Consider the following 14,914-nt stretch of genomic DNA (forward strand, 5'->3'; position numbering starts at 1 on the left):
TAAATTTATACCCTGCCCACCCTCTAAAGGAGTTCAGAGCAACAAACACATCAATAATAAAACAATACAATTAAAACTTCTAAGTTTTAAAACTTCTTTAAAAAATGAAAGTATGACCATGCAGACACGAATACAAATTATGAAGCAATATATATATGTATCTAGAAATTATCTCGGTAAACTATACCATACAAATTCACTGCGATTTTAAATATTTTAAGTATGAATACATTTGTTGAAAGCTATTGCCACATCTTGTGACAGTGAATTCCACACATCATGTGAAATATACTCAGAGTCGAGAGTGGATTTTATGCTCTTTATTCAGCTCATAGGAGGGAATAAAAGTTCCCCCAAAGTATCTGCTTTATAAACTTTATTTACACAAGGGGCTGCACGTGATTGGCTAATTCCAGTATTCTCCTGTAGGCCAATCAGGTTGTGGATTCCCCTCTGGAACTCGATTGGGTGGTTCCTGCAGACCAATCATGCTGCTGCATTGTTCTAGGACCAATCAGACTGCTGCATTCTGGACCCTGTTGTTCTAGGACCAATCAGACTGCTGCATTTTGGATCCTATTGTTCTAGGACCAATCAGACTGCCTCATTTTGGATCCTATTCTACTCAGTACATAACATCATCCGTTGAGACAGTGACATTTACTTAAAAGTAAGCTTATAGGTACAGGATTGGACTGCTGATTGCCTCCCGCCATCCCTCGTGTGAATAAACCCTATTTCAAGTTAAAGGAAGTCCTTATTTCCATAAGTGGCGCACGTGGGTGCTTATAGACTAGTCTTCCCGATGGGGGAGGCGCCAGAGATCCAGCAACTAGATTCCTCCTCCCCCTCCCCTGCCCGGTTGAGCTAGGATAATGTACTAAATCTGGCTGCAAGAGGATCATAACTTGCTGAGTTGCTATTTGCTCAGGCGAGTTGTTTGCACAAGCGCTGCCTATACGGTGGACCTGGGCGGGGAATACAAAGAGGAAATGCAGCAGCGGCTGGACGTTTGCAGCTGATTTCTCTCTCCCCTCCTCCGCCCCCGTAATGCCGGAAGGAAGCAGCTTCCGTACTCCAGGATCTGAGCCTCAGGGCTTTGCAAGCTAGCTAGAAAAGAGAAAACCTCCAGCCGCTTTACTTTGCCCTGGTGCGCGCCAATTCGCAAGGAGCAAACCATGGCCGCGGATCTCCCTCCCACCCTCTCGATCCAGCTGGTAGAAGAGCCCAGGTGCGTGATTGTCTTTCCTACAGCCGATCTCCAGATCCTCCATCGGTTTTTTTGTTTACCCTATCCAGCAATAAGCATACCATACAGCTTCCATACAGCAAGGAACATAACGATGGAATTTTAAAAAAATACAAAACCAAGATGTTTTTGCTTTAGACACAAAGGATGTTTAAGAAATTGTGTTCCCAAACGCCCATCCTGTTGAATGCCTCACCTCCAACCTCCAGCACTGTTGAAGATTATGTTCCAGATCGATGTTTTCAGACCTGGGACTCACGTTTAACATGAACCTGGGGGATTAATTATTTCTTGTCATTCTCATTCATACACCCCCCACACACTTCTTTTATATACTATACAGTGCTGTGGAGTGCTTTTTTCCTGGGGGGGACGGACACAGGGGTACGCGTACCCCTAAACATTTTGTGAATCTAATCTAATCTAAGTTTGGCCTCATTGAGGGGCAGTATTTCAATATGAGTAGGAAAATGAGAATACCCCTAAACATTTTTTTTAGAAAAAAAAATCACTGGTGCTGTGTATGTTTACTTGGAAATAAGTCCCATTTGTTTGATGGTGTTTATTCCTAGGTAAGTGTGCATAGGTAAAAGGTAAAGGGACCCCTGACCATTAGGTCCAGTCGTGGCCGACTCTGGGGTTGCTGCGCTCATCTCACTTTATTAGCTGAGGGAGCCGGCGTACAGCTTCCGGGTCATGTGGCCAGCATGACCAAGCCACTTCTGGTGAACCAGAGCAGCGCACAGAAATGCCGCTTACCTTCCCACTGGGCGGTACCTATTTGTCTACTTGCACTTTTGATGTGCTTTCCAACTGCTACATTGGCAGGAAGTGTGCATAGGATTGGAGCCCATAACACGCCCCCCCCCTCAACCAATACAACATGTCCCTGTATTATTTTTATTTATTGTGTTTGCATGCTGCCTTTCTTCCATGCAGCAAAAGGCGGATTACATGAGTCTTCCCCTTCCTGTTCCTCACAACAAGTACGTTGGACTGAAAAAATAGCAAAAAGGTCATTTCTCAGTGCATGGACGTAGACAGGCATTTGTTAGGGGGGAAGAACCTCAGATTTGTATTGATTTTGATTGATTTAGGGAGTCAGCTGCTCCCCGTTCCCCCTTGGCTACACCCATAGCTTAGTGGAAGAACACATGCTGGCCTCGGCTTCAGTCCCTGACATTTCTATGTAGGGCTGGAGAACACTGCTGTCTGAATTTCTTAAGAGCTGCTGCCAGTCTGTGCAGACAGTGCTAAACTAGATAGACCAGTGATATAAGGCAGGGGTAGACAATCTGATCATGGAAGCCTAAGAAGCTGCCATATCACACATCAAACTAATCATCCAACTAGGTCACTATTGTCTGTTCTGATTGGTAATGGTTCTTGACAGCCTCAGAAGGCTATCTTTTCACCTCACTTGTTACCTGAGATGCCTTCTCCATCGTACCAGTGGTTGAACCCATGACCTTCAACATGCAAAGTATATGCTCTCTACTATAGCCTCCTAGGACGCGGGTGGCGCTGTGGGTTAAACCACAGAGCATAGGATTTGCCGATTAGAAGGTCAGCGGTTCGAATCCCCATGGGTGAGCTCCCGTTGCTCAGTCCCTGCTCCTGCCAACCTAGCAGTTCGAAAGCACATCAAAGTGCAAGTAGATAAATAGGTACCACTCCGGCGGGAAGGTAAACAGCATTTCCATGTGCTGCTCTGGTTCGCCAGAAGCAGCTTATTCATGCTGGCCACATGACCAGCTGTACGCCGGCTCCCTTGGCCAATAAAGCGAGATGAGCGCCGCAACCCCAGAGTCGGTCATGACTGGACCTAATGGTCAGGGGTCCCTTTACCTTTACCTACAGTCTCCTACGAAATGGTGCCTTCCAGATGTTGTGGGATATAACTCCCATTGGCTCCAGCCAGGGATGATGAGAGAAATTTTCTGAAACATCTGGAGGGACCAGGTTGGGGAGAGGCTGCTCTCCCCCCACTCTGACATGTACATTCCCTCTTGATAATTAACAGAAATGAAAACCCTGTTTTGCATAAATGGATAAAACTTCATCAGTATACAAAAACTGCTGCCCCTTCATGTTAAACTAACCTGTTGAGTGTTATTCCTTGAATTTATGTTGGTTCTCTAAAGGTGATACATCTTTGTTATTCATTCAATTGATATACTGCATTGTAATACACACCTGTGCGGTGCACAAGATTGCAGTTAAAATCAAAACAACACAACAGATAAAACCGAAACAAAATTAATCTTCCTGATTTTCCAGATTGCTGAAGCTGAAGAAGATGTTCATCTCTAAATTTCAATCAACTCCCAAGTTTTACGCTCGGGCACCAGGGCGAGTCAACTTAATAGGTAAAAGAATACATACTGGGGTTAATATGAATTCAGTGGCTAATACAGTGGTACCTCGGGTTACATACGCTTCAGGTTACAGACTCCGCTAACCCAGAAATAGTACCTCAGGTTAAGAACTTTGCCTCAGGATGAGAACAGAAATCATGCCCCGGTGGCGCGGCGGCAGCGGGAGGCCCCATTAGCTAAAGTGGTGCTTCAGGTTAAGAACAGTTTCAGGTTAAGAACGGACCTGTGGAACGAATTAAGTACTTAACCCAAGGTACCACTGTATGCATGTGTACATACATGGAAGCACATGCATAGAGGCACGCTTTCAGGTTCCACATCTTATTTCCTCTGCTTTTGCAATTTCCACACTGTTACATCAAAAGATGGAACTCGCCAGAGGTCCAGGATGCTCAGCAATTTTGTGCCTTCGTTTTTGAAACTAATCCGTACAGGTTTACCTTTTTCCTCAACTAGCCCAGTGTTGTCTACTCTTGACTTGCAGCAGCTGTCAAACCCATCAGATTGGGACCTTTCCCAGTCCTCCTAATCCAAGTCCTTTTGGAGCCAAAGGCACAATCTGGGACCTTCTGCATTGCAAAGCATGTGCTATGTCACTGGATTACACCTTCTTGCTGTAATATATGAAAATATGAAACTTTCTCATATTGACTACTTCAGTACTGGCCTCAGTTCTCAAAGATTACAGGCCGAGGTCTTTCCCAGTCCTGCTACCTGTTATACATTATTATATCGGGCTGAAGAACCTGTGGCACTCCCATTCCCATCATCTCTGACCATTTTCCATGCTCACTAGAGTCCAATAATATCTTAAGGGCCACAAAGTCACCTGTCCTGCTTTATATGGAGATAAACTACTGTATTTTTCGCTCTATAGGACGCACTTTTCCCCCTCCAAAAATTAAGGGCAAATGTGTGTGCATCCTATGGAGCGAATGCAGGCTCCTTGGCTTAAGTGATAGCAACGCAAAGCCTCCGAAGCGCAGAGGGAGCTCGCGCTCCGGAGGCTTTGCGTTGCTTTCGCTGAAGCCTGGAGATCAAGAAGGGTCGGTGCGCACCGACCCCTCTCGCTCTCCAGGCTTCAGGGATAGCCGCCTGAAGCCTTTGGAGCGCAGCGCGAGTTCCCGCTGCACTCCAAAGTCTTCAGGTTACTTTCACTGAAGCCAGGAGAGCAAGACTCTCCTGGCTTCAGCAGAGAGGGAGAGCTGCGCAGCGCCCCTTCAGCCAAGCGGGAGGAGAAATGGAAGGGGCTCCGTTTCTCCTGCTGCTTCGCTGAAGGGGCGCTGAGCAGAGAGGGGGGGATTTTTTTTCTTCTTCTCCGCCTCTAAAACAAGGTGCGTCCTATAGAGCGAAAAATACGGTATGTGCTCTGCCACTGAGATGCATTGAGAACATTTCTTTTTTCATCTGATTTTCGCTTGTTCTCACTAATCGTAGTTTAAACAAACCACTGTTTCCTCAGTTAGGATGTCACGGTGAACTACTGTTTTTTGAACATCAGAAACATACATTTCTGATTTCTTTGTGTGCATGAGGAGTGGGGAGGGGGAGGCTGTGTGAGGAGACAATGTGTGCAGTTTGTTAGTGTCATAATAGGAAATAATTGTTTCCCATTACATCTGAACTGGACCAGTATATAAATTATATACCCCAGTATATTTGATAGAATTTCTCTGGCTTGTGTAAAAACTACCGTATTTTTCGCCCTATAAGACGCACTTTTTCCCCTCCAAAAATGAAGGGGAAATGTGTGTGCGTCTTATGGGGCGAATGCAGGCTTTCGCTGAAGCCTGGAGAGCGAGGGGGGTCGGTACGCACCGACCCCTCTCGCTCTCCAGGCTTCAGGAAGCTACCCGCTAGCTGTGGGAGACCCAGCTCTCCCAGGGCTAGCGGAGAGCTTGCCTGCACCCAGAAGCTTGGGGCGCGCTGAGCTCCGCATGCCCCAAGCTTCTGGATTAGCGCAGCGGTCCGCTAGCCCTGGGAGAGCCGCGCCGCTCTCCCAGGGCTAGCGGACTGCTTGCGCGCACCCAGAAGCTTGGGGCGCGCTGAGCTCCGCACGCCCCAAGCTTCTGGTGTAGCGCAGCGATCCGCTAGCCCTGGGAGAGCCGCGCAGCTCTCCCAGGGCTAGCGGACTGCTTGGGGGCGCTGAGCTCCGCACGCCCCAAGCTTCGGGATTAGCGCAGCTGTCCGCTAGCCCTGGGAGAGCCGCGCGGCTCTCCCAAGGCTAGCGGACTGCTTGCCGGCACCCAGAAGCTTGGGGCGCGCTGAGCTCCGCACGCCCCAAGCTTCAGGATTAGCGCAGCTGTCCGCTAGCCCTGGGAGAGGCGCCCGGCTCTCCCACGGCTAGCGGAGACCTTGCCGGCACCCAGAAGCTTGGGGCGTGCTGAGCTCTGCACGCCCCAAGCTTCGGGATTAGCGCAGCGCACCTGGGGGGGAAATAAAAAATTTTCCCCTTTATTTCCCCCCCAAAAAACTAGGTGCGTCTTATGGGCCGGTGTGTCTTATGGGGCGAAAAATACGGTATCCTTCTTTTAAAAGGGATTATTCTGCTGTTGCTGATGCATTCCAGACCATTTTAAAACATTAATATTCTTTTTTGTTTGGTAGGTGAACATATAGACTATTGTGGATATGCTGTGCTCCCAATGGCCATAGAGCAAGATATACTTATAGCTGCTGAACCTCTAAACACTCCAGCTATCCATCTGGCCAATACAAACCCTTTGTACTCGTAAGTGTTCTCGTTATTTCAATTATTGTTGCTGTTACGATTATACCTAAAGTTTCCTAGGCACTGATTAAAAAGCAAGATACCCAATGCCTTCAAGCCTGCATTCTGATAGACACAGTATCAAGAAAAATGGGATGGGAAAGGAACAAAAAAAATAAGCAAATTTGGACATGCAAATATTTCATGGCAAGGTAGAAGGGCTATTCTGGGAGCAAGTGTCCAAGTTACAAAAGATTGGAAATCATCAAAGTGCTCACCAATGAGGACAGGATTACAGATGCAGCACAGTCCAAACAAACCAAGGTCAAGAACAGAGGATCAGTCTAGCCCTGTGGATAGCTCAGTCGGTAGCGCATGAGACTCTTAATCTCAGGGTTGTGGGTTTGAACCCCACGTTGGGCAAATGATTGCAGGGGAATGAATGAGGAGGGAGAAAGGTTGTTTTCTGCTGCTCCAGAGAAGCGGACACGGAGCAATGGATCCAAACTACAAGAAAGAAGATTCCATCTAAACATTAGGAAGAACTTCCTGACAGTAAGAGCTGTTCGACAGTGGAATTTGCTGCCAAGGAGTGTGGTGGAGTCTCCTACTTTGGAGGTCTTTAAGCAGAGGCTTGACAACCATATGTCAGGAGTGCTCTGATGGTGTTTCCTGCTTGGCAGGGGGTTGGACTCGATGGCCCTTGTGGTCTCTTCCAACTCTATGATTCTATGATTCTATGAATGATCTTCATGCTCCCTTCCAACTCCATAACTCTATGATTCTATGACACAGGGACATCTGTACTGTACATTTAAAACAGTATCATACTACTCTAAATGATCATGTCACCTAACAACTTTTGGCACCCTTAACAAAGTACACTCTATTTAGGGGAAGCCATGACTGTTTAAAGTAGTATAATATTGCTTTAAATGTATAATACAGTCAAAGACCAATCTACCAGGCCAAGGTCAGTATCACAGGGAAGTGATATAGGTATAATTCTGCAAGTCTATAAAACTTGACCCAGGAACTGAGAGCCAGAGAACCCTGGTGTTTCTAGCAACTGGAAGATTCAAGAGGGAGGTCTTGTATACAGTGGTACCTCGGGTTACAGATGCTTCAGGTTACATACACTTCAGGTTACAGACTCTGCTAACCCAGAAATAGTACCTCGGGTTAAGAAATTTGCTTCAGGATGAGAACAGAAATTGCGCGGCGGTGGCAGGAGGCCCCATTAGCTAAAGTGGTGCTTCAGGTTAAGAACAGTTTCAGGTTAAGAACGGACCTCTGGAATGAATTAAGTTCTTAACCTGAGGTACCACTGTACCTCCTAAACACAACCCTAACCACAGCTGCTGGCAGTGAAAGATTATACAATAATTACACAATTATACAATAATAATAATTAGGGATACATTGTAATGATCAGTGCAGATATCCATGGGGTGCCTTTCAGCTAGATCTGCTATATTCTGTGTGTGTACGTACATGAGCAAATTATTTGTAGTGCTCTAAGAAGAAGAAGAAGAGTTTGGATTTGATATCCCGCTTTATCGCTACCTGAAGGAGTCTCAAAGCGGCTAACATTCTCCTTTCCCTTCCTCCCCCACAACAAACACTCTGTGAGGTGAGTGGGGCTGAGAGACTTCAGAGAAGTGTGACTAGCCTAAGGTCACCCAGCAGCTGCGTGTGGAGGAGCGGAGACGCGAACCCGGTTCCCCAGATTACGAGACTACCGCTCTTAACCACTACACCACACTGGCTCTCTAATACTTTCTTTCAAAGTGACTTGTGTTTTCCTTGTATGTAACAGAATTTGCACACCTTTCTCTTGAAATGGAAGTGTTCCTAAATGCTTGGCAGGGGATATAGTTTGAGGAAAACTGCCTCGTGGGCCAAATTTGGCTCATGGGCTGGAGGTTCCCGACCCTTGTCTTACAACATAATACAGTACAGAGGACCACAGTGAGATCTCCTCTTGGGCTATTTTGGTTGTCTGTACAAGTCAAATTATTATTCTAAAAATAAGAATGGCGTCTTTATTCATAACAGTGGATTTTAAAATTCTCTGCACCTGAATTGCAGAAAAGATGCCTCAGACAACTCCATAATAAGATTATTGTGTTGATAATTTCCAGGATAGAATGAAAGTGTCAGTTTTCTGTTCTTTGCAAAGAGTTTCCCCATTTACTGGTACTCATTTCTCACAGTTATATTGCATCTTGCCTGGCCGTCTTGTGAGGATGGATGTCTGAATATCATGTGCCAGTTTAGATGCCAACATTTCTTTCAGTCTTTTGGTTTGAAAAGGCTGCAAATAATTTCAGTGGCCTGCTCACCCAACTTGTAACATTTAATTCCGTGGGGCAGCCAGCGATACCATATAATTATCCCTGTTTTGTTTATTGTTTGGTTTTTGAGCTTTTAAAAGAAAGGCATGCACAGAGGAAACACGATCCCTGTTTATTTGGAGGGAGGAGAGAAAAGGGGAAGCAGCAGACTGCATATTTATTTTCTAGGGCAAACAATGAGAACTTGTAGCACAAAGAGTGATTTCTATCAACAGTAACTTCTCCTTTTTGTGGTATTATTCATCTGAATTGCCTGATGAATTTTAAGAAAACATGGAAACAAGTCGGGTTTGTAAAATAGACCTTAGGGTCTGCCTGGATGCTCTTTTTTTCCTACCTAGATTAGTTATACCATGTCCAGTCCCTACAGAACATTTGTTTGCGGGAAGGTTATACAACAGTGAGCATTCATCCTGATATGCTTGTGCACTGTTATGCATCTTCTCATTAATCATTCCTTTGTCCCATGCTTTTCAGTGCATTTCACTGACACTTTCCAAACCACAGAACCTGATCCTTTTTAAAAAGTGGATTGGTTTTTCAGCACAAGGGCCACATCCTTTTTTGGAGAACCTTCCAGGGGCCACATGCCCCTTGGTGGCATACCCCTCAACCCTCAATTCAGGCAACCAAGAAGCATGATCAGAGTTCTAGGACAGGCATAGGCAAACTCGGCCCTCCATATGTTTTTGGGACTACAACTCCCATCTTCCCTAGCTAACAGGACCAGTGGTCAGGGATGATGGGAATTGTAGTCCCAAAACATCTGGAGGGCCGAGTTTGCCTATGCCTGTTCTAGGACACACTGCAACCAGGGGAGAACAGGCGGATGCAAAGCAGGGCTGGTATATTCTGTTACTGGGGCATTGCCTCTCTCTCAGTCACCCCCCACCCACCCAATCTGTCTACCTTAACCTTAGCTAAAACCACTCCAGGGGTTGGAACAGCCTGCCAGCATTCTCTTCATTAGCCCCTGTACAGGCATAGGCAAACTCCAGCCCTCCTGATGTTTGGGACTACAATTCCCAACATCCCTAGCTAACAGGACCAGTGGTCAGGGAGGATGGAAATTGTAGTCCCAAACATCTGGAGGGCCGGAGTTTGCCTATGCCTGCCCTTGTAGAACTCAGTAGGAAAGAGGATGGAGGTCAAAGCCAGAATTCGTTGGCTCTTCCTTTCATTGGCTCTGACTCCCGCAATGGCCAGGCTCTCTGCTCTCTGCTCTACCAGTCCTAGTGGGCACTAGTCACCCTGGGTGTTGCTCAGGAAGGTGTGTTGGCCAAGGAGACTCCAGACCGACCGACCGACCGACCAAGAGAGCTACATTCGTCCGCTGGGCCTGAGGGTCTCCATCCCCACACTAGGGCAGTTCCGTTGAGCAAAACTATATGTTTTCAACAAAATAGTATTCCACAAAACAGATAATCTGGAGGTGCCCTCTGTCTCTCAGAGTACATGGTGTGAGGTACCCCAAGTTGGGAGTCCATGGGATGAACATGAATGCAGATTAGGCATGCTTTACCACTCCACCTGGTGACAAGAGCAGGAAGGGTGTTAGAAAGCTGAGCTGGAACAAACCTGTGGCCTGCTCCCGATCTCTCTCTGGCCAGCATCTTGAGAGGCAGATTGGGGTGAGATGAAGAAATAATGTTTGACAGGCCCTTGGCAAAAACCTTTGGCAAAAAAAGAGAAAAGAATGTGTTGCTCTTTAGCCAGCAGATGGCAGCAGCAGGTCATTTATATTTTTAAAAGCACTAAGCCTACATTTATAGTTTCATGGACTTTTAATTTTCCCCTGTATGTTTATATTTTCCAGGGATTTTACTACAAATGCCAACAACATTCAAATTAATCAAACGGAACCTTTGTGGCACAACTACTTTCTGTGTGGAGTCAAAGGAATTCAGGTAAAACAAATTCAGTATGCATCATTGTAGTAAGTTAATTTTTTAAATTAAAAATGTATTGGGTATGTGCATCATTTAAAGTGTTTTTTTTTTAAAAAAATAACACAATATAACAAAGTATTAATTTAATCATTTAAAATGCATTATAGTTAGATTTATTTACAGATAAAGCACCATGGCTACAAAACACTTTCAAAATTTATGGTCTCTTGTTTCAAGTTTTCAGGCATTAAAATGTTTCTCCTTGCTGTGAGTTTTTGAAAGATTTTTTCAGAGCTCCAGGAATAGAGTAGATTAATAAAAGTGTGACATAGGAATATGATAAACATTTCAACAACAACAACAACAATAATAATAATAATAATAATTTATTTATACCCTGCTCATCTGGCTGAGTTTCCCCAGCCACTCTGGGTGGCTCCCAATCAAATGTTAAAAAACAGTACAGCATTAAATATTAAAAAGTTCCCTAAACAGGGCTGCCTTCAGATGTCTTGGATAGCTGCTTATTTCCTTCACATCAGAAGGGAGGGTGTTCCACAAATTTTAACTCAACATTATAAACTGGAAATCCTGGGTTAACCCACTGAAATTAGTGAAATTACAGGTGGGCAGAGTTGGGGAGTGGGTGCTCATAACCACATTTACTTGCAGATATGCCCTGTACCAGGGACAGGAACTCTTTTTCGGCCTGAGGGTTACATTTCCTCATAGACAAGTATCATTAAGGGACTTTCACCCTGATCCCCAGTTGGATAGAAGTGCCTGCTTATAGCTCACCGCTTGGTTCTGGCCTTGAAAAATCAATCTTCCTCCTCTACCTTTCCCCTCTACTCGCCGTTCCTTGTGTGCCTTGTCATTTTGGTTGTGAGCCTAATGTTAGGGTCTCTCTGCTTTGGGAGACAATAATTGTCTAAAAAGTAAGATAAAAATACAGTAGGAAAATGGCATATACTGTACTTGAGTTAAACAGCGTTTAGTTAAATGAAGCAGCATGCAACTATATTCAAGGGCTTGCAAATCAGCCAGTGATTTATTGCAAAACCACATTCTGTCAGGTAACCTGTATAGGGGCCCGGAGAGACAGTAAACTCCAGATTGTTTCCTGGCTCCAAGGGGGAAATAAAATTTGGGGGGAGATTTGTGCATGCCGAACCGAGTTCCCTATAAAGAAGGTGATGCATATAAAACGTTAAAAAGAAAGTAAGTGCAAACACAGCAAAACCCCTTAAGCAAAACATTATTCAGCTGGAAGTTGCAAGAGAACCCAAGGACATAAACGTGTTTATGTTAAAGTGAACATACTATCCTTTTGGAAGAGAAGTGCTGCAAAGCTTGGTAAAATCCACGTTCAGTTCTGAAACTGGAGTCAGGCACCCTCCTCTTCTCCCCCACCCTCCCAATGTTAAACATTGCGTGATAGTTTTGCAAGTGTGATCCCCTTTCAAGGCAATTCTGCCGATGAGTTCCTAGTTAAATATATGACTTAGATTTCTCCCCTGCCTCTCAGTCTTGTCTTCTGATGCTCTGTGTGGAAGTGGTTGGCAGCGACAGTGCTTCAGCTAATAGTTTGTTTGTGTGTCTAAGAAAGGGAATTTTTATGTGGGTCATTTGTGGTGGTGATTAGGACGTGTTGAACTAGAGCTATTTTCTGTGGGTGCTGCAAGAATTCAGCAAGAACTGTCTAATAGTGGAATGATGTCAGGGTGTGGGGGAGGATAACGTTTTAAAGTAAATCAGACTTTGCAGAGATCACAAACTTTCTCTTGGGAATCCTCACCTTTACTTACAAGTTTATAAGAGCATGTGAATCTTACTTTGCTAGACCAGATCACCATTCTATTTCATTCAGGTCTGGGTTTGTTTGTTTTTGAAGGGGACAAACAGGCTGCCTTTGGTGGGTAGGCCTGGGCGATATATCACTATATGATATCACTATATGATATATGAGGAGGCAGACCGTGATGTCGGCTTCACTCAGCGGTATATCCCTGGTGAAGCCACCACCACTCCGAGTCCCTCTGCTATCAGTGTCTGCTAAGAGTTTCTTCCTCCAGCGAGCTTTGCTAGCAGAGGGACTCAAGAGCAGCGGCAGTTTCACCAGTGATATATTGCTCAGTGAAACCACCATCGCACTCTCCCCTAACACGATGCAGAGGGAGAAACAAGATATAGCCTCGAGGCACCGTGAGCTGGCGGCGGGGTGGGGGCTCTGTGATACTGCGAGGAAACTGGTGCTCCCTGCAGTTAAACTGGCGCTCCCTGTGAGCGGCAGGAGCGCTGGGGCTGTCTCAGCTGGGGAGGGAAAACAGGCTCTGGCCCTCAAACCAGTCCTGGACAATGTATTGATACATCGCCCAGGCCGCAGCCTCCTCCTCCTCCTCCTCCTCCTCCTCCTCCTCCTCCTCCTCCTCTTCTTCTTCTTCATTTGTACCTTGCCCATCTGACTGGGTTACTCCAGCCACTCTGGGTGGTTTTCAACATATATAAAAACATAGCAGAACATTAAACATTGAAAAGCTATGCTAGACATGATTTATATGCCCCCGGTCTAGATTGCAAGTGGTGCAATTCACCGGCCCCACCACCTGGTGAGTGTGGGCTCACAGCTCCCATGTTTTTGCTGGCTGCTGCATTGGGCAAGCCGCAGCAGTGGTAGTAGTTATGGCAGTGGGCCCAGTGAGAGTGGGCCCTTACAGTTGCTCCATTATATTGCCTGCTGGCTCCAAGCCTGCTAACAGTGTTGATGAAGATGGCCGCTATCTCTGTTTTTCCTCAGCATATGAAACCTCTGAGCATGGGGGTTCCACTTAGCTACCATGGTAATAACCACTACTAGACCTTTCCCCCTGTTCCTTTTAGACTGAAACCCTAAACATACTTACTATGGAATGTTGTTGTTGTTGTTGTTGTTTAGTTGTTTAGTCGTGTCCAACTCTTTGTGACCCCATGGACCAGAGCACACCAGGCACTCCTGTCTTCCACTGCCTCCCGCAGTTTGGTCAAACTCATGCTGGTAGCTTCGAGAACACTGTCCAACCATCTCGTCCTCTGTCGTCCCCTTCTCCTTGTGCCCTCCATCTTTCCCAACATCAGGGTCTTTTCCAGGGAGTCTTCTCTTCTCATGAGGTGGCCAAAGTATTGGAGCCTCAGCTTCAGGATCTGTCCTTCCAGTGAGCACTCAGGGCTGATTTCCTTCAGAATGGATAGGTTTGATCTTCTTGCAGTCCATGGGACTCTCAAGAGTCTCCTCCAGCACCACAATTCAAAAGCATCAATTCTTCGGCAATCAGCCTTCTTTATGGTCCAGCTCTCAATTCCATACATCACTACTGGGAAAACCATAGCTTTTACTATACGGACCTTTGTTGGCAAGGTGATGTCTCTATGGAATAAACCCCTTTAAATGCAACGAGGCTGCAATCCAATGCATTTACTTGGGAGGTAGGCTGTGTGTGTGTGTGTGCGCGCGCGCGCGCATGTGCTGCAGCCCTGCCCACTGCCATTGTATACCTCCTCCATTACCCTTGAGAAAATGCACCTGCCCAAGGAAAACTAGTTCTTCACCTCTGCTGAATAGGCTTGGCCACTGTTAGCCAAATGTTCTTGAACAAAGTTTAGGAATGTAGAAAGCTGCCTTAGACTGCGTCAGACCCTTGCTCCATCTAGCTCAGTATTGTCATAAAAACTGAAATCAGCAAAACATCTCCCTACATATATATGTAGATGCTGGGGATTGAACTTGGGGCCTTTTGCAAAGCAGATGCTCTACCAGTGAGCTATGGTCCATCTGAATGTTATATAATTCACAGTACATTTCCAAGCACAATTCAAAGTGTTGGTGCTGACCTTTAAAGCCCTCGACAACCTCGGCCCAGTATACCTGAAGGAGCGTCTCCACGCCCATCGTCCATCCCAGACACTAAGGTCCAGCTCCGAGGGCCTTCTGGCAGCTCCATCACTGCGAGAAGTGAAGCTACAGGGAACCAGGCAGAGGGCCTTCTTGGTAGTGGCACCCACCCTGTGGAACGCCCTCCCATCAGATGTCAAGGAAATAAACAGCTACCTGACTTTTAGAAGACAACTGAAGGCAGCCCTGTTTAGGGAAGTTTTTAATGCTTGATTTTTATTCAGTTTTTTATATTCTGTTGGGTGCCGCCCAGAGTGGCTGGGGAGGCTTGGCCAGATGGGCGGGGTATAAATAAAATTATTATTATTATTATTATTATTATTATTATTATTATTATTACAAAACAGTAAATAATGGCCAAAGTCTTCCATTCCTCTCAGTACAGACAATTTTCATAGCTAAT

The 14,914-nt window shown here is 45.7% G+C and overlaps 1 protein-coding gene across 3 annotated transcripts in view; it reads left to right on the forward strand.

Moving 5' to 3' along the window:
• Nucleotides 1-819: 819 nt before the first annotated feature.
• GALK2 (galactokinase 2) overlaps nucleotides 820-14,914 on the forward strand; it is a 72,844-nt gene continuing 58,749 nt past the window's right edge. The window contains exons 1-4 of one of the 3 annotated variants that reach the window (XR_014213419.1): nucleotides 820-1,231; nucleotides 3,530-3,618; nucleotides 6,235-6,358; nucleotides 10,511-10,601. Coding sequence is in view for 2 of the 3 variants with exons in the window: in XM_082198646.1 (XP_082054772.1) it covers nucleotides 1,179-1,231; nucleotides 3,530-3,618; nucleotides 6,235-6,358; nucleotides 10,511-10,601 (357 nt within the window). In the remaining variant the exon portion in view is untranslated. The remainder of the gene's footprint in view (nucleotides 1,232-3,529; nucleotides 3,619-6,234; nucleotides 6,359-10,510; nucleotides 10,602-14,914) is intronic. The other 2 variants (XM_082198646.1, XM_082198645.1) reach the window with 2 other exon arrangements.

The sequence above is a fragment of the Podarcis vaucheri genome (assembly GCF_965113315.1).
Source record: "Podarcis vaucheri genome assembly, chromosome: 14".
Lineage (NCBI taxonomy): Eukaryota > Metazoa > Chordata > Lepidosauria > Squamata > Lacertidae > Podarcis > Podarcis vaucheri.